The 27,615-nt window shown below is 35.9% G+C and overlaps 1 protein-coding gene across 1 annotated transcript in view; it reads right to left on the bottom strand.

Annotated features, from left to right (window-relative positions):
- MAN1A1 (mannosidase alpha class 1A member 1) overlaps positions 1–27,615 on the bottom strand; it is a 165,564-nt gene that overhangs the window by 82,221 nt on the left and 55,728 nt on the right. Inside the window, exon 4 of the mRNA XM_032339673.1 lies at positions 24,007–24,087. Coding sequence (XP_032195564.1) covers positions 24,007–24,087 — 81 coding nt within the window. The remainder of the gene's footprint in view (positions 1–24,006; positions 24,088–27,615) is intronic.

The raw sequence follows: 27,615 nt of genomic DNA, 5'->3' as shown, positions 1-27,615 counted from the left end.
TTTTCTAATCCCTTAAAATGTAAAAACCATTCTTAGCTCTGGTAGTAAAAAAGAAAAAGGTCCTCAGGATGAATTTGGCCAGAGTGCGATCTTTTGCTGATCTCTGTTTGATATAAACATACACATTTCTGTAACATCTTCTTAAAAAAAGCTACATAGTATCCCAGTGTGTAGATATACCAGAACTTAGCCAGACTCCTAGTCTTTGAAATTGAATTGAAATACCATCTTGATATTATAAACAGCAGTGGAATGAACCTCCCTGGACATACTTATTTGTATACATGACTTACTTCCTCAGGGTAAATGTTTAAAAGCAGAATTTCTGCTCAGAGGTCATTCACTCATTCATTCACTCATGAACGACAGACATAGAATAAGAGCAGCCATAGAAAAAATGTAAGTGAATGGATGTGTCTGTAGTTTCCCACTCCTATATTATGGTAACTTTACTGAAAGCACCTTTTCATTTTTCATTTACAGTAAGAGGTCTTAAAATATTTTCACATATCCTATTATATGATACTACGTTTTAATAGACCCGTTTTAATTCTTACACTATCATAAATAATTCAATGCCTGTATTAATAACAATCATCATCAGAATATCAATATGTTACACAATTAAATACTTTTCTGTTAGAAGAGCTTAAAAAATATCAAACTGAAATAATCTGGGAGGCATTTCCTCTTTAAAATACAACATATAATAACTAACAGGAAACATAATTTATCTTGTCCATTGTGGCTACTCTCATACTACTGGATGCTATTTAAAGATATTACATGCACACACACACACACAAACACATACACACACTTCAACACAGTCGAAACTTTCTAAATTATAAACTTTCAGAAAGCAACCTCTTCTATAATTCTGACCTTTAAAAATGTCAATTCATTTATTCAACAAATATTTATTGAGTGCCTATGTAGTACATGCCAAGTTGCACAAGGCACTTGGAATACATGAATAAATGAGACAGCTGTGGTCAGTGACTCATAATAACACTTGTTTTTGAAGTGTAACTCTGGAAAAGTGTCCACAGAGTTGAGTAGTATTTGATGATACACAGGAAAGGATCAAGTAATAACTTCCACTTCTTCTCCAAAAAGAAAAGGAAGGAGAAAAGAATACTGTGAGTACTGCACAAAATAGCAGACAAATCCTTTCCATCAATCTGAGGATTAAAATCAGTGAAAGTATCAGATATGCAGAAAGACAACTGTATAAAACTATAGAGGAAATTATCATATAGGTTTTTTAAAGACCTTAAATTCAGCTTTAGCCAAAACAGACTGTCCCCAATATGATCTATCTATGTATGGCATATATACCATACTTTTCTTCTGTGACTGGTCAAAATCTTGAAGGTTATCATTCATATGGGAATCACCCTTTGTAGCCAAGGACTGAGTAGACCTATTCAGAAGAACTAGGTCTAACAGAAAGACTGAGACAGTAGTACCTTGTGCTTAAAAAATAAAACTCACAAGGGAAGACAAGTACTATGTGATATCATTATATGTGGAATCTATAAAGGCTGAACCCAGAGAAATAGCATACTGGTGGCTTGCCTGGAAGGCAAGGCGGAAAAAAGGGTGTGGAAGATGGGGAGATGTTTGTCACAGAGTACATACATACTTCCAGTTATCAGATGATTAAGTTCTGACTATCTAATACACAGCATGGTGACTGTAGTTAATAATGGTATATTATATACTTGAAAGCTGCTACAAAAGAGTAGATCTCAAATGTTCTCCCCACAAAAAAGAAATGGTAACTATGTGAGGTGACAGAAGTGCCAACTACCCTACTGTGTTAACTCCTTTCACAATATGTAAACGCAGCAAATCATCATGTCTTAAATCTTCCACAATGTTGTAGGTCAATTACATCTCAATAAAGTTGGGTGGGGGGAGGCAGAAAGCATGACTCAAAGTTCTGAGGTAAAGCACAGTGCAGAAAACATGGCATTCAAGATAAAAGAGGAGTAAAATAGAAGTGAGGCAAGACGCCTTGCAGTCCTATATCCAGTGTAAGGGCCAGGCAGTAGACCCACAGAATCAAGGTGAAAAAGAGTCAAGCCCTCCTAATATAAACAAGGAGCCATGGACTAGATATAAACTTGAGATGATCACTGAAAATTTCATCTGCTAACAAAATAGAGTGGGGTGAGAGAGGTGTACTGTAACTTTGGTCCTAATTTTAGTCACTACAAGGCAGTGCTGTTGGAAGAAAAATGAGACCCATAGAAAATGGCAACTATCTTTTTTTTTTTTTTTAGGGGTTATAATAGAAAAATAAAAACAAAAATTAAAAAAAAATCTTCATTAAATATCAGAATAAGGACAGTAATTTGTGTCACATATTCTTCTGGGATTATGAGAGGGTTCTTCTATTTGTTTCACTTAACTAGAGTTTTCCCTCATATAAATGAAACCCCATTTGAGATGGGGTTTTGATATGCTCCATTTGATACAATGTTTGTTAGATTTTAGGAAAGGAGCTCCATCAGAATTCCCAAAAGAGGAAATGTTTCCCTCAATATACTTGATGCAGTAAATTATAACAGGGTTTCCTAAACAATGGTGATAGCCAAATCTGGATATCTATTTTCTTAGCTTTTTTTTTTTAATTAAAAAAATTTTTTTTTAAGGAATCCTGTTGAGCAAGAGGTTTCATGGTTTGAGGTCAGTGATTCTCAAAGTGTGGACAGATAACAAGTTAGCAGCATCAGCATCACCTGTGGAAGTGCATGAAGTGCAAATGATCAGACTCCCAAAACTACAGAATCAGAAACCCTGGGAGGGGGCACCATAAATCTATATTTAATAAGCCTTCCTGTGGCACTGGATATACATTAGTTTGAGAAGCAATGAATGTAGCAGGACTCAGGTAATTCAGTAAGAATGAGAAATAAATTGATTGGAAACAATACTTTCATCCAAATATTTATATAACACCACAGGTATTACATGGTTTCTGCAGTGAACCAAGTGAAAATCTTTAATAATCTTTAAGTTTAGCAAATTGCACAAGAGGTATGAAGCCATGTGACCCTGAATTCACAGTTTAACAGCCAGCCCTCCATTTGCTGTTCGCCTGATATATAAGAGCAAATGGGACAGCCAATTCTTAAATGAATGGCAGTCATCACTGCATAATTTCTGTCTTACTTGCTTGCCGGCCTGGTTTAGGAGCTTATTTTACTGTTAGTCATGTCTCTAAGTCACTTAATAGCATTAGAATGGAAAGATATGGTCAAATTTATGAGGCTGAGAACAAACCTCCTGTGAGTACTTTATACCACATTGAGAATCTAATTACTGGTTCACAACACAGCATTTATTAGTTTTCTCTCCCTTCATACAGACTCTGCCGCAAATCAGCACACAATAGTATTCAGTTCTGAAGGGACATTTATATGTAAAGTAGCTCTTGTATCTATTTGTGGTAGTTTACAGGTAAAATAACCCTGTTTAAGCACAGGACTAATCGTACAAGGTTAAAAACATAAAAGAACCACAATTATCTTCAACAGTAAGAGCTATGCCACTGTTATAATTCAGGAATAATGTAATTGAGAAACATTTGTAAAATGAGGCATGTCTTATATTAATGGTGGGAAGAAGATTTATGTACAACTTTCTTAAGATACATTTTGGGCTTCTTTTCATTAAAGCTCTTAACAAGGAAATCAGCAGGAAAGAAGAAGAAACCAGTGGATATTTGTAAATATTTCTTGATGTCTGGATTCCTCAGGAAACATGGAAAATTTAAATATGTAAACCTTTAAAAAAATTTCCCGAGGCCTTTCCAAACTCTTTCTACAGGATATACTTAGTTTATCAATGACTGTTTAGAATCCCATACTGGGGGTGGGGAGTGGGTGGTAAAATCAACTTATTGGTTTTGTGCTGGTTGAATAAAATTTTTTACACTTAAAAAAAATCATAAAGAAGACTTTTCACTAGGGTCGCGCCTGGGTGGATCCGTGGGTTAAGCCTTTGCCTTTGGCTCAGGTCATGATCTCAGGGTCCTGGGATCCAGCCCTGCATTGGGCTCTCTGCTCAGTGGGGAGCCTGCTTCCTTCTCTCCCTCTGTCTGCTGCTTTGCCTACTTGTGATCTCTCTCTGTGTGTCAAATAAATAAATAAAATCTTAAAAAAAAAAAAAGACTTTTCACTAGGGAATGCACATGTATTTACATAAAGTAATCACATAACTAATTACAATCACAGGCGACATGCATTTCAGTAAAGTGGACCACAAATCAAATACCTTGAGGCAGCTCCTTTTCTCCCTGAGCTTCCTTCTTCCTCTCCCTTCCCTCCTTTCCTTTCCTTCTTTGCTTTCTTGCCTTCCTCCCCCTGTCCTAAACATCTTCCTCTTTTATAGGTCTTGCAACAAAACACATTTATACCGTGAACTGATAAAATTTCAAGATATAAAGAATATAGAGAGATTTCACTCCAAGTTATCTCTAACATGCTAACTATATTAAAAGTAAATATTCATACATAAACCATAAAATCTGAACAACATCCTCTGTTTATATTATTGTCCACACTGGGATGATGACCTCCATGAAAACATAATCATTTAGTGAGAACATCCAAGTTCAGGGATGCCAGGAATGAGGATGTTTAAGTGGCTTTCAGCCATATAACTTCCCAAGGACTGAACTGCATAAATGATTTTGGCCAAGTAGTAATAGCTGATGCTTATATAGCATTCAGTGTATTCCAGTGACTTTTCTGCATGTCTACATCTAAGTCACTTAATATTTTAACCAAGCTTCTGAGGTGGGAAAGGTTATCATCCCTCATTATGTTCACACAAAGCGAAAAAAAGGGAAAGCTGCAATTTGAATGACCACGCCTGGCACTAGAGTTCATGGTCTTGACCATCGTTACTCCTGCTTCTGAAACCAAGTTTCAGAACAACTCTCAACAAAAGTATATGCATGTGTTGTAAGAAAGAATTAATGAAAGGATGGCTTAGTGTTCTCTGTACAATATATGTTAATCACAGCACATGCTATTAAGTATACAGTTGCTTATGACTTGAGAATTTACTATCATACCTAAAAATGGCAAATAAAAAATTGTTTCAGGTTATTTGGGTGATCTTTTTTATCAAGTAAAAAGATGAATGCCATTTATCAAAATATCTCTTCAGCACTTTAAGACATGTAGAATATTTACATATACTTTATATTTCAATTTCACTTGTTTTATATCTGAAATATAATCTACAATTTATATGTGTCAAGCTAACTCAAATATATTAAACATTCTTTTAGAGAGAGAAAGAGACGCAAAATAGATTCCAAGATTCAAGATTGATTCCACCAAGCTTGACTATCCTTCTGGGCAATCTTTTTTGTTATTAATTTATTTAAAAACTTAAATTCTAAAAATACAAAGAAATAGAGAACCCCCCCCAAACACACATACAAAATGTACATAGCCTAGTGTAACATCATAAGACACACATCCTAGTAATTACCATCCAAGTCAAGATGAATCAAGAAGGATTTTGCTAGCCCCACAAGAGGCTCTCTTTATGTTCCATTTCAGCCACAGCTCCTTCCTTCTCCCCAAAAATAACCACATCCTGGTTCTTGTCTACTTCTTTATCAACCAACTGTTCATCCTTAGACTTAAAAAACAAAACAAAACAAAACAAAAAACAAACAAAAAAACTACACCTTTTAAGCCTCTTCTATTTTTATTTATTTTGAAAGATTTATTTATTTTTTGGAGAGAGAGCACATGCACGTATGTGTGAGAGAGAACGAGGGGTGGTACCAAAGGAGAGGGAGAGAGAGAATCCTCAAGCAGACTCCTCAGTGAGCATGGAGCCTGACATGGGGCTCAACTCCAGGATCCCATGACCTGAGTCAAAATCCAGAGCCAGCAGCCCAACCAACTGAGCCACTCAGGTGTCCCTTACACCCTACACCTCTTTTAAACCATAGACTCTCCCTTTTCATCTTTCTTTTCCTTCTAATTTATCTGGACAAATTTCAGTTATTTGAACAACAGGAATCACATGATGCTCATGCCTGTGTAGTGTAGTTCAACACACTGTTTTCTCTGTATTCTTGACAGATTGGAGGCTGGATCCAGAGACTTGATCCCTTTGGCAAGACTCAAGGTGATATATTCTTTTATCAGGAAGTACATACGTGGTTAGCCCTCCTTTTGAGAAATTAGCAACTGTTGATGATAATGGCCTAGATCCATTAATTCCTCAGAGGTTGTAAACATTGGTGATTTTCTACTTTGATTGTTTTACTTTCATTTATTAACAGAAATAATTTTATTAAGAGATGCTTTGCTTATCTACTACTTGGTTATTGGTTACCAGTGATACAGTTCATACAGAAAGGGCAAGATAAATGCTTTCTTTTCCCTTATCAGTTTTCAAGGTCGTAAGTTCCCCGTTACTGTTTTGAAGGTGAAGAACCATTTTTGCTTTCTAATATTATTATGAACTTATCTATTTAAAGTTACATAATGGGTTTTAATCTGTTACATTTATAATTGATACTAAAACAAAATTCTCATATTTGCCAGTGGAAGCCTCTTTTAAGTTGGCTCTTGAGTCCTTTTGACATTATTGTAGTAGTTTTTGTTATCTTGTTTAATGAGATGTTTCAAACTAGTCTTGCATATTTTCTGTTTTAGCCATTTCTGCAAGAAGCCTTAGTTAGCAAGAAGGAGGAACTTAAGACCCAGTCTGGGCGCTCAAGACCACTGAAGTCATCATTGTTTCTAGGCTTCTTTAGGCCTTAAAAAATGTGTTTAAACAGGTACACACATACACCCATGTAAATGCATATTTATATATTTTAAGACAAAATATCTCCTAAGTTCATACTAATATTTCCAATTAAAATTCATAATTACAATGTTTCTCCTTTTAACACTTTTATCATACAATCCGGCTATTTAAAGTGGACGTTTCAGTGGTTTTAGTATTGTCACACTAAATTGATTCACCACAATAAATTTTGGAAGATTTTTATCACCCCTAATAAAGAAACACCATATCCATTAGCAGTCACTCCCCATTTCCCCCCAACCTTTTCAGTCCTAGGCAAATTCTAATCCACTTTCTATCTCTATAGATTTGCCTATTTAGGACATTTCATAAAAATGGAAGCATACTATCTGTTATTTTGGTTTACTCAAGCTTATTCTACAGTAGAGTCACCAGGAAGGGCTCCTGAAGGCAATATTGTCCTTATTTCTTGCATGCTGATAAGTTTGCCTGTACCCTCTGCATCTGAAAGTCAATTTTACAAAATATAAAATCCTTCTTTCTCATTTTTGCTACAGCAGCCAGAATTCACCTTGACTTTGGCATTCAAATAGGATATCTGTTTATAATGGAAAACAATCAGCATTTGGATATTGGGTAAGGAAGGAGTTAAGATGTAACTACTCTGTAGGAATCAGTGCATGTTCCTAATTTGCCTCTGTGTCTACAGCAGTTCATTGTTTCCTTTGCAGCTTCTCTGCTTTTTAGCATTTCTCTTGCACAGAACACAAGGTTTTGCCAGGGCATGAAGATGTCCAACTTTCCTACTTTTTTTCATTCCCAGTGATTTACATATCCAGACAGCCTAAGCACTGGGTAACAGAAAGCATAAATACATTACACCAGAAGCAGTCATTGTGTTTACACTCAAAAATGAGTTAAGAAGATCTGAGACATGGGGAGAAAACACCCACCACGCCCCTCTTCGAATTTACAACATTCTGTAAACTTGAAAATCAATGTATCATTGTTCTGGAACACTGGATTTAGAGGATGCTTAAAAGACAATACCCATTTATTTTAAATCAATGAAAAAAATCTGAAAGTGATAAAAGGGCTTGCTTGAGGTAAAGTCAACATCCAAGGATTTCAGATTCCAAAAACAATGTTCTTTCCACTTCATAAGAGCTATTTCTTAAGTTTATTAGATGGACAACTTTAGTACAATGAATATTTCAAGTAGCCAATTTACAAATTGTTTATCTAAAGGCTCAAAATCTGGCAATTTCCCTGACAAATATAATTTTAAGTAGAGAGAGGCAAATGACCACTACAGAAATCTTACTTCCATTACAGGATCTCAGACATGTAGACAGCCCATGGCTGGAAGGAAAGGCAGAGTTTTCAGGTGAGGAGAGAGCCAACTGAGAAAAGACATTGTTGGCTTTTTATCACATCTATAGATACCTCAAACATTTTTAAAAAAAATTTATATCAAAAATATATAAATTTCCAATACTTGTATGCCCATGATGAAGCTCTATTGATTCATGTCATATAGTCATATAATCACAATAGTTTTGGATTTTAAAAAACAAAGCAAACTAGTTTAAGTTTTAAAAATACAGTTGCTAATTACCTTGGGTTTCCATCATAAAGTGATTCTAGAGTTTGATTTGAGAAACCTCAAGCGTGTCTGGTGGACTGTACGCTCTCCTCTTTAGAGTCACCTCCTTTATCTCTCAGACAAGGTTTTCTTTTTTCCCTAGCCATTACTGAACAGCCTTTCTCTTTCTTCTCCCTCAAATAAGCATGCATGGCTTGTGAAGTTTCTTAAGGGATATTTACTGTTATAACGACAGGAGAAAGGCTCTCTGCTATGTCTTCCCTAATACTTTTCAATTAGACTCTGGAGAAAAAAACAAAGTCACAGATTGTGCCAAGTGCCTCAGTGTTCCTAGATTTCCATGTCAGTAATGAACATAAACTCTACTAATGAATTCATACGCTTAACAAAATTAATTCTGTTGTTTTGCCTTGTAAATGATGATGATGGAAAATGCAGAGATCTCCTATATTCACACACACACACACACACACACACACACATTAGAATATGGAATGGTCTACACACTATTTTGTATCACACATTAGGTTGGTGTGTGTGTGCGCGCGCGCATGCATGAGTGCATGTATAACAAAAAAGTCTTGGTACTATAATTAGCTCGTCTTTTTATACTGCTTTGGTAATTCAAAGACTAGGGAGTTGGATCTGAGACTGCGTAAGAGTTTATGACCAATCTGTCTACTTAAGCTTTGTGTCACCTTTATCTCTGTGTGAACTGAGGATAATATTAACATTGAATAGATGTTGTTGTAAATAAGCCACCACCTGAAATGAAAATCTATAAATTGACTATAAAGAGGGAAATTCAATTATCACTGAGTAAAGCCATTTTCTTTATGAAACAGATGTCAGAAATGGAAAAAAGGTGACTTTCAAGATTCTACAGGCTGGATTCTTGTGAGAAAAGTTAAAAAAAAATTAAATTTAAAGAGACTAGAATAACTGAATCCTGAGCAAGTTTAGTGGCAAAAATTTGGTAAGGATTTTATTTCCCCAAGTCTACGGCAATTTTTAATATTTTTCTGATCATAGGAGTATCACTAACCAGTTCATCATAGAAAATCTGGTAAGTATCGAAAAACAAAAGGGCCGAGAAAAGATCATATACCAGTCAGAAGCAAATATTATTTATATTTAAGAAGTTTCTTATGTAATTAGTGTCTGTTCTCCATAGCTGAAATTATATCATACATGAAATTTCATATTTTGCTTTATTTATGGTATCAATAATTGCCCATGCCATTAAATAAATGAGCAAGAATAAATTTTAATGGCTACACAGTATGCAATCATGTGGGCATTTCATGATCTGTTCCATCATTCTCTTCCTATTGGGTATTTGAGATGTCTCCTATTTAATGAGTACTTAAAATACATCCATTAACTTCTTTAGACATAATAAGATTATATTTTGGATTATTTCCTTTGCATAGATTCCCCAATGTGGAATAACTGAAGCTAAATAAATATCTTTATTAAGGATCTTCTTATATGCATACACTTGATACCTTTTCAGAGCAATTATATTGAATTACATTCCCTTCAGCAATGCCTGAGTGAATTTTTGCCCTACTCTCACCAAACTGGGTATTAACATAGTTTTTAGTTTCTGCTAATTCGATAGAAAAAGGGGAGGGGGCAGGGGAGTTGAAGTGTTGGTATTTTACTTTGAGTATCTATAGAGTAAATTATTATTCCATATCTGTGTGAACATGGAAGAAAGTACTGAAGTCAAACCAATGGAAAGTGCCAACAACGCCAAGCACTGGTGAAATGGGTCTGGCAACTCTTGAAAGTGTGAGAAATGCTCATTTATCTGCATACCAACTAAACTCTTAAGGTGGCACCCTGAAATTCCACAATGGATAGACCCCCAGGAAAAACCCCTAGTGGAATGGTCACTGGATATAATCTCAGTTAAACCTTAGGGGCCCCAGTTTTGAGTCTTGTCTTTTGACAACAGTTAACAAAATGAAAGGAAAACATTCTACTAAATGCTGGTTCACTGTAAATCTTTAATGATTATAATAAGTAGATATTTTAATCACTTTTTGCAGGTTCCTTTATGATCTATGACAATAAGTCTGAGTTTTCCTTTCTTTCTTTCTTTGTTTAGTGGATACAATAGAAAAAGCAAATAGGCAACAGGCTTCCAAATTTTTATTCATAGTCAAGAGAAATTTATTAAAGTGCTATCAACATATGGTATATTCATGAGCTCTTTTTAAATCCTTTTTGGAATTCTCTAATTACATAAAAGCTTTCCAATTGTATTGGTAAACCTTCACAATTTATGTCTGTTAATAAAGCCAAAATATTTTAGTTTCATTTGAAATAAGGTACTTTCTCCTTCTTATCAGAAAATATGATTCAAAAATTGAAAATATGATTCCTTTTTCTAAATTATGTATATTATTCAGTGCTCTCAAATACTGCCATCCTCAATATATGTCTTAGTTATAAAGGAAAAGTTGAATGCATACCTTAACCATTACAATGTCACACTGAAATAGATACAGATTTTATCAACATTTTGAACTATATCTGATACTAATTCAGAGTAAAAAGAGATTGTTGCTAAAAAATTACATAGATGTCTTTTATATATAGCAAGGTTTTTGCTTCATGTAGTCACTAGACAATGAGAGGCATTTTATTCTACTGATAAAGAAGGTAAGGGAATGAAAACACAAGAGAAGGAAAACAAGAATGCAACTAAAGAACTATTTGGAAAAAAATCAAGAACTTTGTCTCTGGTTTTGGAAAATGACATGAATGCAATGAATAAATCTTTTCAAACACAACTTGAATAAAAATCTGCTATAATCTCACAAAGGTTATGAATGTATCACACAATGTGGCTTTCATGCCTTAATTATTTTTTGTTGTTCAGGAAGTGAAAGATTTCACAAGTTATAGAAGATCGCTGCTGGCTCATTTTATGAAGTTTAGATGTCGAAAAGATGAAGTGAGTAAGAGAAGAAGATTGTGGTATGAACTCTGGTAACTCTGGTTTTGGGAATACTATGTGGGCAGGGTCATGAAGCAGACAGAGCAGGATCTAATCCCAGTTCTATCACCGCCTGTGCAACTCAGGAATCAGGTGCTCAGAGCCTCACTGCTCCAACATGGAGATTTTGCATTTCTCCAGTACTGATAACGGCCCATGATAAACCCTTAAAAAACAGTCTTATCACCACCATTATCACCACTACCACCATCCTCCTCCTCTTCTTCTGCATCCCCAAATTAAGAGAAAAAGCTATCATAAATTCAACTCTCAAGTTCCTCTGGAATGTTCTTTTCTCTAAATCTTAAGTAGTGTCACTTAGGTCCTGGCTCCAATTCAACCTAAAGTAGACCTCATCTTCCTACCCCTCTATCAATGTTTATCCCACAGTTGTTTTGGATTTTCTAAATAGCATTTATTGCTATCTAAAATCATCCTGTAAACTAATTTGTCATATTATCTTACTAGCATGTACATTTCCAGAGAGCTGGGGTTTTGTTGAATTTGCTCGTTGCTGAATCCTTCAGAGACAAGAACATGGATTGGCACATAATAGATGTTCAAAATAACCACATATGGCACATAATATTTGCTGAATAAAGATGTGAGTCATAAGTGACTAAATGTGTTAGTAGTTGTGTGCCTGATGAAATGACAGAGCTTTAAGATCCACTATAACCCAGTTAAACTCTGGGTTAGTATTCTTCCAAGACTAGTCATAAAGCATTACATAGTCATAAAGATTAGAGAGCAGAAACTCAACATAAATGCTACAGTTGTTATCTGAATTAGCAGTTAAGTCTAAATTGAGTAATAAGTGTACTTTCTAGTCGACTAGAAGTCTGTGAGAGAAGGCTAAAGTCAGAAGCCCCTATTTGATAGCTAACATACCTTGTTAGCCATAAACACTGAGACAAAGAAGTTAACAGTGATTTATAAATTAGAACTATGGCTATTATGACATCAAGAACTTAAAAAAAATTATTAAAATAAGGTTAAACAAGTAAATGTCTCAACCACATGGAATTTAAGAGAAAATCGTGACCATCTATTCTGCTTATCTGGTCTAACCCTGACCATCTACCTAATGGCAAGAATGAAAAACAGAACAAAAGTGCTTAGAATAATGAGCTGTGAAAAAATTCTTGTCTTCTATGCCTATACCATTAAAACTCTTGGATTTCCTCATTTTGCAGGACCCTGGAATTAATCGACATTTGTACTGCTTTAGAGGTTTTGGATACCTCAAATTAAAGTAACGCTCAATTAAGTCAAAAACAAATATTATCCTCAAGTATTTTACTAATACTTCAACTAAGTATACTTTAACTAAGTATACTTTAACTAATACTTTAACTAAGCTTCAGACAATTTAACCAGTTCATTTTCTACCCATCATTCACCTGCTGTTCTTCATACTGTTTCATACTCGTAGTCTGTAATTTCAGTAAGATTTTTGCCAATACCTCCAAACCCATGCATTTCTTTATCTCTGTCACATCTGGCTACAAAACCCAACTAAAACCCATCACCTACCTTCTCCATATTTGCATATGAACTGAGCAATAGACACCTGATACCTCCACGAATTGATGGTCCCCAACCTAAACACCATCCAGAAACTCTACCAGGTTTCTGTAGTCAACCCTCTCTAGAATGACAATTCTATTTTACACACACTCATCTCCACGTCTGTCCTCTCTCCAAGTCTAGGCAGATGTCCTCTCCTATTTCTTCATATAGCCAGATGATAATTATCTCACATCTCCACCACTTAATCTACCAAGTCACTGATTCGGTGGTTTTCTCCTCTACTCTCATTCTGCAGTGAAGGAAGGACCCCTTCCTGAACCACCTGTCCTCTGAATCCCATCTTCCTCCACCTTCTTAAAGACCTTCTCCTCTTCAATCAAAACCAATTTTGATTCTGTGCAATTACTCTATCAAAAGTATTCTTGGTAAAGTCACTTATGACCTCTACATTGTAATGTCCCAAAGATATTTTTCTCTCCTTATAACAGCTTCCCCTAGCAGAAGCCTTTGGCACAGCTGAATGCTTCTTCATTTTTCAAAATACTATTTTCTTTTGGTTAATCACATTCTATTGGTTTTCCTCCTACTTCTGCGATCACCACATCTCAGTCTCTTTTTCTAGTCCCCTCTTCTCACTAACGCTTACATGTTAAGGTCCTCTTTTCTCAAGTCTGGTATATGCTCTGGGCAAGCCCATTCCCTTCTATTCTTTCAGTTGTCCTTTAGCTGTAGATGACTCATGAGTTCAGGCTAGAGCCTGACATCCCTAATGTCTAGCTGTTACTTGGTATCTTGTAGCTAGAATGCCTGAGTTTGAAGCCCAGCTCTGCTACTTTGCATGCCTTTGGGCAAGTTGCTTAATAATCTGCTCTGTTTCTTGCTCCATAAAATAAGGATAAAAATACTTTTTCTTATTTTATAGGGTTGTTGTGAAACCTAAATGAATTAATATTTGTCAGCAGAGACTGTCTTTCTTTTGTTTGGTTCTGCACCACCAAGTGCAGTGCCTCAAAGCAGGTATTCCATAAACATCTGCTGATTCACTAAATAAGTGAACTTACCAGATGGCAAATTATCACAATTCTGAGGAATTTTCTACTAGCCCTATTACATTTTAAATTCCTTGCTATAGCTACCTCTTGGTACCCTTCTAAAGGACACCACAAGTAAAAGAAAAAGAACACACAGGAATAGTCCTGGAAAAACATAACTTGTTTAAAACACACACACACACACACATTTAGTCTTAGAAATCCACATGAATAGGATTCAGACAGCAAAAAAATGATTTGGAGTATTGGTTTTAACAGACACTGTGAATTATGAAATGATTCAAAATAAATATATTACTTCATCTCTTTCATTAGACTGGCCTGAGGAACACTTAAATCAAAAAAAAAGTGGTTGAAGGAGAAGCACCAAGTCCTCAGTGTCTGATCAACACAATTCTGCCAAAAAGAAGTCTAGATTAGAAGGTATTTCTTGGAGAAACAGATGATCTTAGTAGACAAGTGCTGAAGGAGTAGCCTTTCACTTGAAAAGCTACTGAAGACTAATATTTCTATCCTGAGACACAACACTCCACTCACTTACTACCTTGGTGCCATAGGTACCAAGGTACCTCATGGTACAAACAAATTCCAGTTTGGAGATTCTTGGAAAATTTCCTCTCTCCTCACAAATTCCTATCTTTAGCTACTCCTGGTGGTTGGGAAGGGTATATATATTTTTAACCTGTGTGGCAGTCTTTAACACTGTCCACCAACTTTTCCTCCCAGGGATATGGTGGTACAATGCATCTCCTCCCCCAGACTCTTAAGTTACAGTGGCCATGTGACTTTCTCTGGTCAATGGGATGTGGGCTGAAGTAACTGGTGTCCTTCTGACATATACACTACAAGCCAGTGTGCATTTACTAGATTCTCTTTTTCCATCCCCGCCCTCCAACTCCATGGCTCCCATCTTGGCAAATGGAAATGACTTGGGCGGCAGCTGCTGCACCAGCTGGGCTCTGGATGGATGATGTTGAGAGTCATGGGCAGAGCACGTGGCGTGGGTGGAACATATAGAATGTACGGAGCATATTATCTTAAATCACTGATATTTTGAGGTTGTCCCTACATCCTAAGCTAGGTTTACACTTGCCAATGTGAATTTATAGTTTGCTTACTATGTGCAAAGCACTGTGCTAAACTAAAAGGGATATAAATATTTCATTAAGAAACAAGTTGTGTTTCTGTGTGTCTGGCTCAGCTGGTAGAGCATGCAACTCTTGATCTTGGCGTTGTGGGCTCGAGCCCCAAACTAGAGGCAGAGTTTACTTAAAAAATAAAAAATAAAAGAAAGAAACAAGTTAATTTTCTGACTTTCCCTTTCCTTGGGGAGCCAAGCACTCTTGCTTGGTTTATAATCAGACAGAAATCAGACCAGCTTCTGCCATTTATACATTAGCATGAAAAAGTTTTAGAGCTAGAATTACTAGCAAACTGTAGAATTCCTTTTCTGAATTATAGAGATAAAGTTCTTAAAGCAGATAAAACTTCTATGCTTTTGAAAACAATTATAAATACAGTATAGATTTTCATAAATAGAGAAACATATATAGCAAACCTGAGTTAAGGAGTAGATGTGATTTTAGTAATTCATTCTAGGACAAAAAAGTAGTCATTTCATTTGACTAAAATATATATTATTTATAATCAGCCACATATATTCCTAAATTTCTTTTCAAGTACATATATTCAATGAGAGACAGTTGGAACTAATTAACCACAGAAACTTAATAAGAAAAATTACTATAATCTAGTGTGACTTTGAACCTTTTTAAGTAAAAATATTGATTCAGTATATCATATTCCTTTCTTTTATAAAAATTTCAATAGTAAATGCTAAATAGTAAATTTAATACCTGAAGTACATGTAAGGATCAATTTAAACTTTTAAGAAATCATAGGGTCAAACACATTAGTACAAAATAACATAAGGAGACAATCAATATCATTTAGTAAATATGATTAAAATTGTTCTTTTTCAGGAAAGTAGCATACATGTACCATTAAATGGCTAAGAAAGTTTTAGCTGAATAGTTTCCTCAAACTAAGCAAATATACATTATATCATCCCTTTCCCATTTACCTTTTATAATTTCTTCTTAGATTTAAAATTTCACAAAATACTCCAACATCAATTCTATTTAAAATGTCCGCTACAGGGGCGCCTGGTTGGCTCAGTCTGTTGAGCGGCGGACTCTTGATTTTGGCTCAGGTCATGATGATCTCAGGCCATAAAATCAGAGCCTGATGCTGTGTGTAGAGCCTGGTCAAAATTTTCTCTCTCTCTCCCTTTGCCCCTCCCTCCCTCAAAAAAAAAAAAAAGGAAAAGGTCCACTATAAATGACCAATAATATTTGGTAATTAATTAAATTTTGATATTGTCTCTAGCTCTCTGGTTTTCAAAACTTTCTCCTTTACAGATCCAGCATTTATAGAATAGATTAAAAAAAGTAAGATGTTCTGCTGGGGTTAGTGGGGGGGTGGTTTGAGGTGGGGAGTGGGGGGTAGAGTTGTAAGGGGCTTACCCGGGGATTAGAGATTGTGCATATTTTTAGTCCCCTTGTTATATATACATTTTTTTTGTCTCCACACACTACCTCAGTCTTCCAGGCCATTTGCTCATTTGTGTTGTCAATGTACAAATTTTGCTTTAAAAGGCAGGAGACTTTTCTGCTGGGGTTTTAAAAAACAGAGGTCACAGAAAGCCTCATAAAGGTTTAGTCACAAACATTTACTAAATGTTTTCCGGCTCAAGGCATACAGTGCTAAGCAAAGGGCTATAAAAACAGCAGAAATCTAATCCTTATTTTTGAGTTATACAAATTCTCCTGGGGAAAGGGGTGATGAAGAAGTAACAAGGTCATAAACAAAGCATGGTAATAGCCTATGCAGAGAATGCAGGGAAGGAAGTCCCTGGCCTCCCCGTGCAGGAGTGGAGCCAGCCTGAGCAGACAGTCAGGGAGGGCCTCACTGCAGGTGCTGTCTAGGTTGGGATGGGGGGAGCAGGTGAAAGTCATTCTAGGGAGAGCAAATGTGGATATAAAAACCACACAGATGTGCTTGGAGAGTTTTAGAGGAAAAAAATTCACATTGTTGTTAGAGAGGAAGGTGTGTGAGGCATAAGGAACAAAACCAAAAAGGTAAGCTGAGTCTGGGTTATTTGGCTTTCTTTGTTGGTCACATCAAAAAGACTCAATTTATAAAGGCACAGGGACCAGTGGTGGTCGGCGAGAAGGGCAGTGTGGCATGATTATAAGACTGTTTGGGGTTAAGGTGCAGAACTGGCTGAAGGGCTAGAATGCCAGAGACATGGTGGGGTCATGTGGATAACCATAAGCCAGTTTTCCGCCTTCTCATCCTATTACAGCAAAACAAAACTAACAAACCAAAACACCAACCTTTTTTCTTACAGGTCTATCCAAGTTTCCCACTTTGGGTTTATGAGAGTTAATCTGCTCACCAGAAACCTGCACAGCTGTCCAATCTCAGGGCCATGTCAACGTGCTGCTCTGTGAGCGTGAGTGCGCACGCGCGTGCACACACACACACACACACACACACAGGAGCTTTCCTGCCGATGGAGCCCCCTCTAACCACCTCATCCAAAGTGGTTCTTCCCCAGACAATTATTCTTGGTAAGAATACTGATGCCTGGGTGGTTCAGTCAGTAAAGCTCCTGACTCTTGATTTTGGCTCAGGTCATGATCTCAGGGTCTTGAGACTGAGCCCCTGACTGGGCTCTGTGCTTAGCAAAGAGTCTGCTTGAGATTCTTTCTCTTCCTCTCTCTGCCCCCACCCCCCACAAAAAAGAGAATATTGATGAAAAGAACGGTGGAAAAGTTTTATAAATCTAGCCCTTTCTCATTTTACAATGCATTTAATGTTCTTAATTTTTACTTCTCTTTCTTGTTTTCTTTTAATTATACAGATTCAGTTAACCACATGGTAATTTTTTCATAATATAGACATTTAAAATAATGTATTTCTTTAAGAAACACATTCCACAGAATTTAAAGGGATACTTATACTTCAGTTGTTTGTTGAGTAGTCTATCTTAATATTATAGATTCACTCCTTGGTCCAGTTATTTAAGAGATTAGATAAAAAATTTCAAGGAGTTTCACTATTTTAAATATATGTATCATTTATGCCCAGTGTTATATTTTGATTATGGCATTATAAATAAATTTTATTAAAAATTTTCATTGTCTATAACAGATAATAAATATTGATCAAGGATTTGGTTACCTAATTTTTCTATTTCATTATGCCATTATTTCAAGCCTCCTTTTTAACTACATTGCTCAAATCTGTCATGTATTCATTTTATAGGCTTAATTTCTTTTAAAGATTTTATTTATTTATTTTAGAGAGACAGAAAGAGCATGAGCAGGGCGAGAGGCAGAAGGGGAGGGAGAGTATCTTAACAGCAGACTCCGCACTGGGGGGTTCAATCCCACAAGCCTGCAATCCTGACCTGAGGCTGTCAAAAGTCCCATGCTTAATTGACTGAGCCACCCAGGCACCCCTAGGCTTACTATATTTTGCTTTTAGGGTACTATGATCATGTCTTTTAAATCTTTGTGTGTGTGTGTATTTGTAATTATGCTCTCTATTGATATCTTTTGTTTCTGAATTCAAATCAACTTTATTAGAGTGCATAATTAAAATACTTGTCAGAGAGGATGATAAATCTGACCCTGATTTTTATAGGCAGGATTTGGGGAGAGGAGTATTAATGCATTTCTGGTGGATCTGTTTTTTTGTTTTTTTTCCCTGTCCATACAAGATAGTTCTACATTTTATGGAAAATTTAGTATGTATAAGGTGATATATTTATGGGTAATTTTATGTTATCCAATTTTTAGTGTTCATTATAAAAAGGAAACCAAATTACTATTAATTTTCACCCCTTTTTTGCTCTGGCTGCTAGGAAACCCAAAGACAAATTTCTGCCCAAAGCCTACTTGTCTATACCAGATGTTTGTTAATCTTACCTGTGACTCTAATGTTCTCTGACTTTATCAGTCAGGGAAAGACAAATACTGTATGATTTCATTCATATGTAGAATTTGAGAAACAAAACAAAACAAAACAAAAATGGAAAAGAGAGAGAGAGAGAGAGAGAAAGCAAGAAACAGACTCTTAATTATAGGGAACAAAGTGATGGTTACCAGAGGGGAGACGGGTGGGGGGAATGTGTGAAATAAATGATGGGGATGAGGGACTCCATCTGAACCCAGATGATATATGGAACTATTCAATTACTGTACTGTATACCTGAAACTAATATAACACTGTATGTTAACGAACTAGAATTAAAATAAAAACTTAAATTAAAAAAATATAGTCTGACTTTATTCTTTGTTTTCAACAGCTCTGTGTGTATTATGCACATTTCTGGTAAGTCACTTTAATTTCCTTGCAGAATAAGACAGGAGACAGACAGGTGGATGGTCTGGAAGATGACTTTATTGTTATGGATGGTGGCAGACGCAGTTTGAAAGGGAACCCCATCAATGCATCCTGATTTTCTAAGGGCTTTCTAAACACTTTTATAATTATTCATCACTAAATACACTCTATAAAATTGATGGCTAGCCCCCTAAATAGCCCAAATATCTGAAACCTATTATGAGAAAACAGTAAATCTTTCCACCAATAAACTCACATTCTCCATCTTATTTCTCTCTTCTCCACTCCATAATCCTACCCCCTTCCTGTATGTTTTTTCCCTTGATATTCCTAAACTTGGTGGCATTAGCTACTTCTCTTTGCAGGAAGCTATTCAGCCATCTTTGGTACTTGTGTATGGAGCAATGGATTTCTTTTGGTGAATTTGGGGGAAAATACTCTTGCTCCCTTGAAATGAAAGATAACCTGGCAGAGTTACCTGATCTAATATAAGAATCCATTATGTGTATTTCCCCAGTGCTAGATCAATGTCTTGGCTACCTTTTTGCATTGAAAGCTAGTTCTTCAATTGTTTTGGCATCCAGTAGTTGGTGTCTTATTTTTCCAGTTCACCTATATAAAACATACTAGGCAAATGTCTCCCCTGAGGAGTAAATACCTTAGTAGTTCCAAACGTTCTTTCTTAATTTATACAATAAAGTAGTTTTATAAATCAGGAAAAGTGTTTTCAAGTATATTATTAAATTATCACTTTCCATATGGCTTATTTCCTCTGACATCCTTACTCACCGTAGTGATACTGTGTCTCTTTTTGGCTTCCAAACATTTATTCTTCTCACTCTTCTAATAAGGCCTCAGTCTCCTGTTCAGGAATACTGAACTCCTGTTCAAAGAATACTGAATTCAAACCCTATAGAAGACTTCTATCATGTCCTCTCTTTCTTTCCCCAAGATCCTTAAGGGGCCACATGTAAACCAAACTGCCAATTGATTTCTTTCTCCTGGGCCTTTGTGTCTTGACAAAGGTAGAAAAAACAGGGCATGTTTATTAATTCTAGGATGCCCCAGAGTGATTATTGAGCTTACTTCTAACTTGTTTTTCAGCCCTCACTAGGAGGATGTGGCATTACCATATCCTATTAAATTAACTTTCTTCTGAATAAAGTCATTGGTTTCTACTGTAAAACAAATAATATGTGGTATATTCATACATGCTACTTTAAACATATATCTTCTTCTCTTGTAATGTCTTGTTTTGAGTTTGCCAATTTTCAATTATCATTTTTGCTTAGGTTACTCTTATTCTACAGTGAGGTTTCTCAAAATCTGTTCTGGGAAACAGTATTTGTAACTCAGAATTAGCAAATTTTACATTAAGGAAAAAGGAGGAAGTTTATAGTTAAGGAAGCATGTTAAACAGAGGGATAAATAAAATTCAGTTAGTTTCTTTTTCTGTACATTGTGAATTTCTAGGACAGAACATAAGATGTAGCTTTTTCTGAATTTATTTTTAGCACATATATGGATATAGACTTATCCTGAAGTATCTAAAGAGACTGTATATGTGCTCTGTAGAACATATTTTGGGTAATGATATTCTACTGCTATTTACTGTCTCCAATGAGGACTTTAGTTTCCCTTGAGTTTGTAGTAGAGAAATACTACCTCTTTTAATTCTGTTTAATACTGATCATTCCTATTTAGTATTCATCTTATAACTATCCTGTTTGTAATTCTTGTGATTGTTTGCATTTCTTATATAGACTGAAAACCTGTGACCGACTGTTTTTAATGGCACTACCAAATATTTTAAATGAGCTAGGGTGTTTTAAAATTTTTTGAATATGTCCCTACAGTCAAACTACTTATCAACAGGTATGTCATGTTACCATTGTAATTTTGGTAGGGTTTACAGTTCCATTGGCATTCTTGATTACTCCTGAGTGCTTCTAATTGTAGTTTCCCTGAAGTATGTAACACAAACCAATGGTATTCCTCTTCTCTTCTGTTTTTGCAATAATTCAATTTAAGAATTTTGAACTTATATCAATGTGGAGCTATCTAGTTCTGATGGTGACTTATATGATGTTCTCAAAATACTCCTGAGCCTAAGCAATTAAGAGAATGTCAAATTACAGTGACTTAGTAGCCCCTCTATAAGATAATCTAGGAAGATAAATTTGCCTAGACTGTCTTAGTAAATATCTTGATTTACATAAAAATGTATAGAATAGAATTTTATCAACAATCTGAGACCAAGTAATTCATAATTTGGCTATGTTGATGTTCTTTCTATTAATGAATGTTCAATTTTTTTTTTTTTCATTTGGATAGGGAGATAAACAGCTCAAGTACAGACTTGAGATAAAATAAGTTTTTCTTGACCACATTCCTGATAGTCAACTTCCCTGAGTGCACTGGTCAGAAATTGTCAGTGATGAGGTAACTGAGAGGAAAAAGGACGAAATGATAAGAAAACAGACTAGTACTAACCACTTCTTACCCAGAAATCCCACTTAAGAGAATAAATATTTATCTACTGATTATAGCTACCTCATCCAAAATACAGGAACTGGAAAAAACCCAACTACCCAACACTTAGGGACGGGTTATGCAAAAACTAAGCTGAATAGATGAATCTTTATGAACTAAAAGTATATTCTATAGAAACAGAAAATTAAGTGAGAATGGAAATACCTTAAGTAATATTTATAAATTACAATACAGAAAGTCTCAACGTAATAAAAACTATGCTTTGTATGGGGATAAGGACCAAAAATTACACTAAAAGAATAAATATTTTTAATGGAGGTGTTCTTTGTAGTACTTTGTTTGCTAAAGTTGGCTATATATGGAATAAAAAAGTACCTTTACAAAATCTGAGCCAAATGATTTTATCTATAGGCAAAATATTTGTGGGTATATTTATATAATTTCTATAAAACCACAGATATCATGGGTTTATATGTAAACCCACAGATATCATGTTTAATTAGGATATTTTTTCACTTGTAATGGATATATATAAACTTAAGACACCATTACAAGTGAAAAAATATCTTAACTAAACATGATGCATATTTAAAAGAAATGTTACTTGTTTTTCTTTGTATGCTCAATTATCCTATTTGAGCCCAGATATAGAAGAATGCAGTTCTTATTTTCTCCAAATTGTCTCACCTTCATATAAATGTTGAAGAAAATTAAAACCAAGTTCATCCTAAGTATGTCAAAAAGAGTGAGAATACCAGGCACTGGATACTCAAAGACAAATATTCTAAGAGCAGAAAGTTGCTAACTAAAATAACATTAATTTTCAATATGACTTTGTAAAAATATGGATTCCCTGGCTCAAGGCTTGGAACATCCTAAACCAAACTGAACAAATGAAGGGATGTGGGCCTGGAAAAAGGGAAGAAGAGGAAAAATGTGCCAGAAAGTCTCATTACTCTGGCTGACAAGGTGACAGAGTCCATAATGAAGAAAATAACTTAACACTTAAATAGGACTGATATGGGTGAATATAGAGTCATTTATATACTTTGAAAACATCTATGGTAGAATAAAATCTAAGGACAGAGAGAACATTCAGGTTGTGCAGGCTGTTTTGTTATGGCTAAGAAAGTACCCGGGAGACAGGAACAAAGTAAAGCAGCTTTTCTCATTAAACATTTATTGCTCTGCTTAAATCGGTTTTGAAGGAGCATTGAAATACATGAAATACTATACTAGGTAAGATCCACTCTTCCCCCGGCCAGAACGCTGAGGCTCACACAAATCTGATTGACATGCAATTGAAATATGTGACTATTCTTCCTTGACGTCAGCTTTTAATACTCTCAACATTAAAGGTGAAGTCCTTTCCAACAACTCTTAGTGGACACTTAGGATATTCATAAAGTTGTCCAAAACCTTTCAAGAAAATAGCATCTGTGCTCTTTATAAGCATGATACAAAAATCCTTTCTTAATCTATCAATAAAAGGAAGCTAAATTAAAAATTCCTGCTTTCTTCTGAGCAGACAATTAATTAAGCTTCACTCTAGGAAGAGCTCCAAAGCACATTACACAGGGACACTGGCCTACAGGACTTCTCACTAGAAGGCTGAGTACCTCACTTACCCCCTCACTGTAATTTTCTGATCTCGCTTGTCAACCTACTCCACCTTTAAAAAGGCTTTTATTAAGCTAAGCTTAAAATAATTTTTAAAGAAAAAGAACTCATCCACAAGCCTGCCACTGCACTAAACCTCTTTGTGTACAGGCATATCTAATTTATAATCACATCACACCTAACAGAACGGACCCAGGTTTTTTAAAGGGTACCAGGTGGTGGGTATTATAGAGGGCACGGATTGCATGGAGCATTGAATGTGGTGCAAAAATAATGAATATTGCTATGCTGAAAAAAAAAAAAAGGCATTGCTTACCATATCCTCAGAACATGTTGTGCCCAACTTGCCCAGTGTACTCATTAAATAAGTATATATTACACTAAATTCAGTGTATGCTAGAGACCCATTGAAATATGAGAACAGATACCACAAAAAGCAAATTTTCCCACTAAAATAAAATTTTACAGTTTCATCTTACCTCTTCTCCAGACAGATAGTAGGCTGAGAGTAGCCCACCAACAAAGCGTATATTTACTTCAAAAACAGAGACTTCAGCATTCTGTGGAAACAAAATAAAGGAGGGTCATACATAAATGATGGTATACAATTGAGAAAAACACCATCATGATAAAGTAGACCAAATATTTAAATTTTGCTCACTCTTATATGCTTGCCCGGAGCAATTTATATACAAGAGAAAAAGTTCTGTCTTTTAACAGTGTCAAAATATATGTAAATAGATGAAATAATTTTGACTTTTAAAATAACAATTATAAAATATTTATAAAATTATTTCCTCTCTCTGTTCAACAACAAGATATACTACTTAGTATTCTCTATTTGTGCAGATGCCACAGGCCAGGATATTTTATTTTCCTATTCTGTGTTCTCCTTTTATTTTATTCATTTGCCTGCTTTTTCTTCCTGAAAGGACATTCAGCCTCTGTACTTTGGCTGGTCGTTGAACATGATTCTAGCATTCTTCTCACATCATGATAAAGCAGCACAGCTAGAATGCAAATAGAATTTGAAGTTGGAGGGACCTGGGTTCCAGGTGCTGGTTCCCAAATTCCTGCCTGTGGCTGAGGATGGTCATGTTTCTTTTTTTTTAAGATTTTTATTTATTTATTTGATAGACAGAGACCACAAGTAGGCAGAGAGGCAGGCAGAGAGAGAGGAGGGAAGCAGGCTCCCTGCCGAGCAGGGAGCCTGACGTGGGGCTCAATCCCAGGACCCTGGGATCATGCCCTGAGCCAAAGGCAGAGGCTTTAACCCACTGAGCCACCCAGGAGCCCCTGGTCACATTTCTGAGCAAATTTCTGAGCAGAAATTTCATCTGCATAAATGAGTTTGATTTTATTATTCACAGTGTGCCAGATTATGCACTAATCTCTTTACATGGACTATGTCCTTTAATCTTCACACCAACCCTGTGAAATAATTACTAGTCTCATGTTCATTATACAAATGGGGAAACTGAGACAGCAATTACTGTAACATCAGACAACTAACAAGTGGTTGAGTCAGAATTTGACAGGAGTACTCTGATTCCTGACCCACGGCTCCACTAACCTGACTCCTTAATCACCTCACATTGTAATACACCATGTCTCTACTAATGGTCATATAACTGTGGCATATAGTCAGCAACTACTACAAATACTTCTATTATTTTATAATACTTGACATGCTGTTACTAAAAAATTTAACGCAGCTAATCTATCAAAGGTGTAAGATACACGTCAATCCACAGTTAGCTTCCTTTCCTGTTGACTGGACTACTGAGTAGTTGTTCACTTTTGTGTAAGGTCAAACCATTCACTGATAATCACAGGGGTTTACAGTAAACTATACTATATGGAGTCAATATCTGACAGATGAGATTAGTTTTTTTTTAATAAAGATTTTATTTATTTATTTGACAGAGATCATAAGCAGGCAGAGAGAAAGGTGGGGTGGGGGATAGCAGGCTCCCCGCTGAGCAGAGAGCCTGATGGGAGGCTCGATCCCAGGACCCTGAGATCATGACCTGAGCCTAAGGCAGAGGCTTAACCCACTGAGCCACACACGTGCCCCACAGATGAGCTTAGTTAAAATCATCCAAGATATTATTCCCTTTAATAAATACTTATAAAGCAACTACCATGTTCCAGGCACTGTCATAGGCTCGAGGGTCATGGTAATGAAGACTGACAGGGTCCCCAAACTCATGGAAGTTTACTTTAGTGGGAAGAAACAATAGTGGAAAAGAAAAATGGACAAATATTTTCATTTAATTCCCACATGCCCTCTCTAAAAAGTTATAAGGATCTAAAAATTAAAGGTAGGCAATTGCTTAGATTAAGTTTTTCCAAAAAATTTCTTGCAAAAGGAAGACTAAGAAAACAACTCAGGATGCAGAATTACAGGGCACCTAGGAGGCTCAGTCTGTTAAGTGGCTAACTCTTCGTTTTGGCTCAGGCCATGATCTCAGGGTCCTGGGATCAAGCTACCTCAAGCTGTGAGGATTCCCTCCCTCTCCCTCTGCCTCTCATCCCTCTCTCTCTCTCAAATAAATAAACAAATCTTTAAAAAAAGAAAAGGAAAGAGAATTACTGGGTCAGAGTTAAAAGAATCATAATGTAAGACTCTTTGGTGAATTTGTTTAGCAGAACTTCATAATTTGCAACATGTACCTGATATAATTTGACTACAAACACTCTATACAGCTGCAATTTATCAATGAATGTATCGTTCTGAATGAACATTGTATAAATATTGGTAAAAGCTTTTATATCCCACAAGATTACTGATATGGAAAAAGGAAGGGAATTCATTAAGTTATTTTAGTTCACACAGCTGTATTTCTTATGCCTAAAGGTAATAATGTCTTATAATAAAATCTAATGAATTTAAACCCTCAAATTATATCACTCTCTATTTTTACTTGTGTTTTTCAGTTTGTTTTCTTTGTTTTAAAGATTTTATTTATTTATTTGAGAGAGAGAGAGAGAGAATAAGAGCACAAGCAGGGAGAGTAGCAGATGGAGAGGGAGAAACAGGGTTCCTGCCGAGCAGGGAGCCCGATGCAGGGCTCACTTCCAGGACCCTGGGATCATGACCTGAGCTGAAAGCAGCTGCTCAAATGACTGAGCCACCCAGGCACCCCTGTTTTTCAGTTTTCAAACCTGAGAACAGTCCTCCACATTTTTTTCCTAATAAAGTCCATTAAAATAATTTTATATTCTGGTTCTGGCTATGGGTTTACCAGAGATGCATTCTCTTCTTCCTATGAAAATTTTGGATAATCAGGACTTTTATATAGACAGCTGATAAAAATTACTGCAAGATAGAAGACTGGGACATGCCAAATACTATCGTAAATATATCTTCAGCTAGACATCAGTCACATATTGGATACAGTTATTCAACCAGTGACTTATCCAGCAATGTATTCTAGAGCCTAAATTCTGTTTATCTTGCTCTGTAAAATATCGAGAAATGACCTTGCAAAGTACCATGCTCAAGGTCAGTTGCTTTGCCTTTTGAATTTCATGGATCTAACAGTCTGGTGAAACTGTCCAAGAAGCAAATCTGGCTTGTTAGTGAATCCATGCAGCTTTCCAGTGATTTCTGTCTCCTTGCCTTTAAAAGGCTTTTCAGGAATGTCATATTACCATTAATAGTACTCAAGAATCATCATATTTTTCTCCTTCTGAAAACTGGAATGATGTTAGAATTCCCATTATTTTACTTCTTTTCATCAAAGTTAAAAATTTTTAATATTTTTTATTGTTATGTTAGTCACCATACAGTACATCATTAGTTTTTGATGTAGTGTTCCATGGTTTATTGTTTGTAATAACACCCAGTTCTCCATGCAGTCCGTGCCCTGTTTAAAACCTACCACCAGGCTCACCCATTTCCCACCCCCTCTCTTCTAAAACCCTTAGTTTAGGGGCGCCTGGGTGGCTCAGTGGGTTAAAGCCTCTGCCTTTGGCTCAGATCATGGTCCCAGGGTCCTGGGATCGAGCCCCGCATTTGAGCTCTCTCTCAGAGGGGAGACTGCTTCTCCCTCTCTCTCTGCTTGCCTCTCTGCCTACTTGTA

The sequence above is a fragment of the Mustela erminea genome, chromosome 4 (genome assembly GCF_009829155.1).
Source record: "Mustela erminea isolate mMusErm1 chromosome 4, mMusErm1.Pri, whole genome shotgun sequence".
Classification (NCBI taxonomy): domain Eukaryota; kingdom Metazoa; phylum Chordata; class Mammalia; order Carnivora; family Mustelidae; genus Mustela; species Mustela erminea.
The sequence above is the reverse complement of the archived record's forward strand: the minus strand, read 5'-3'. Positions and strand labels throughout refer to the sequence as shown.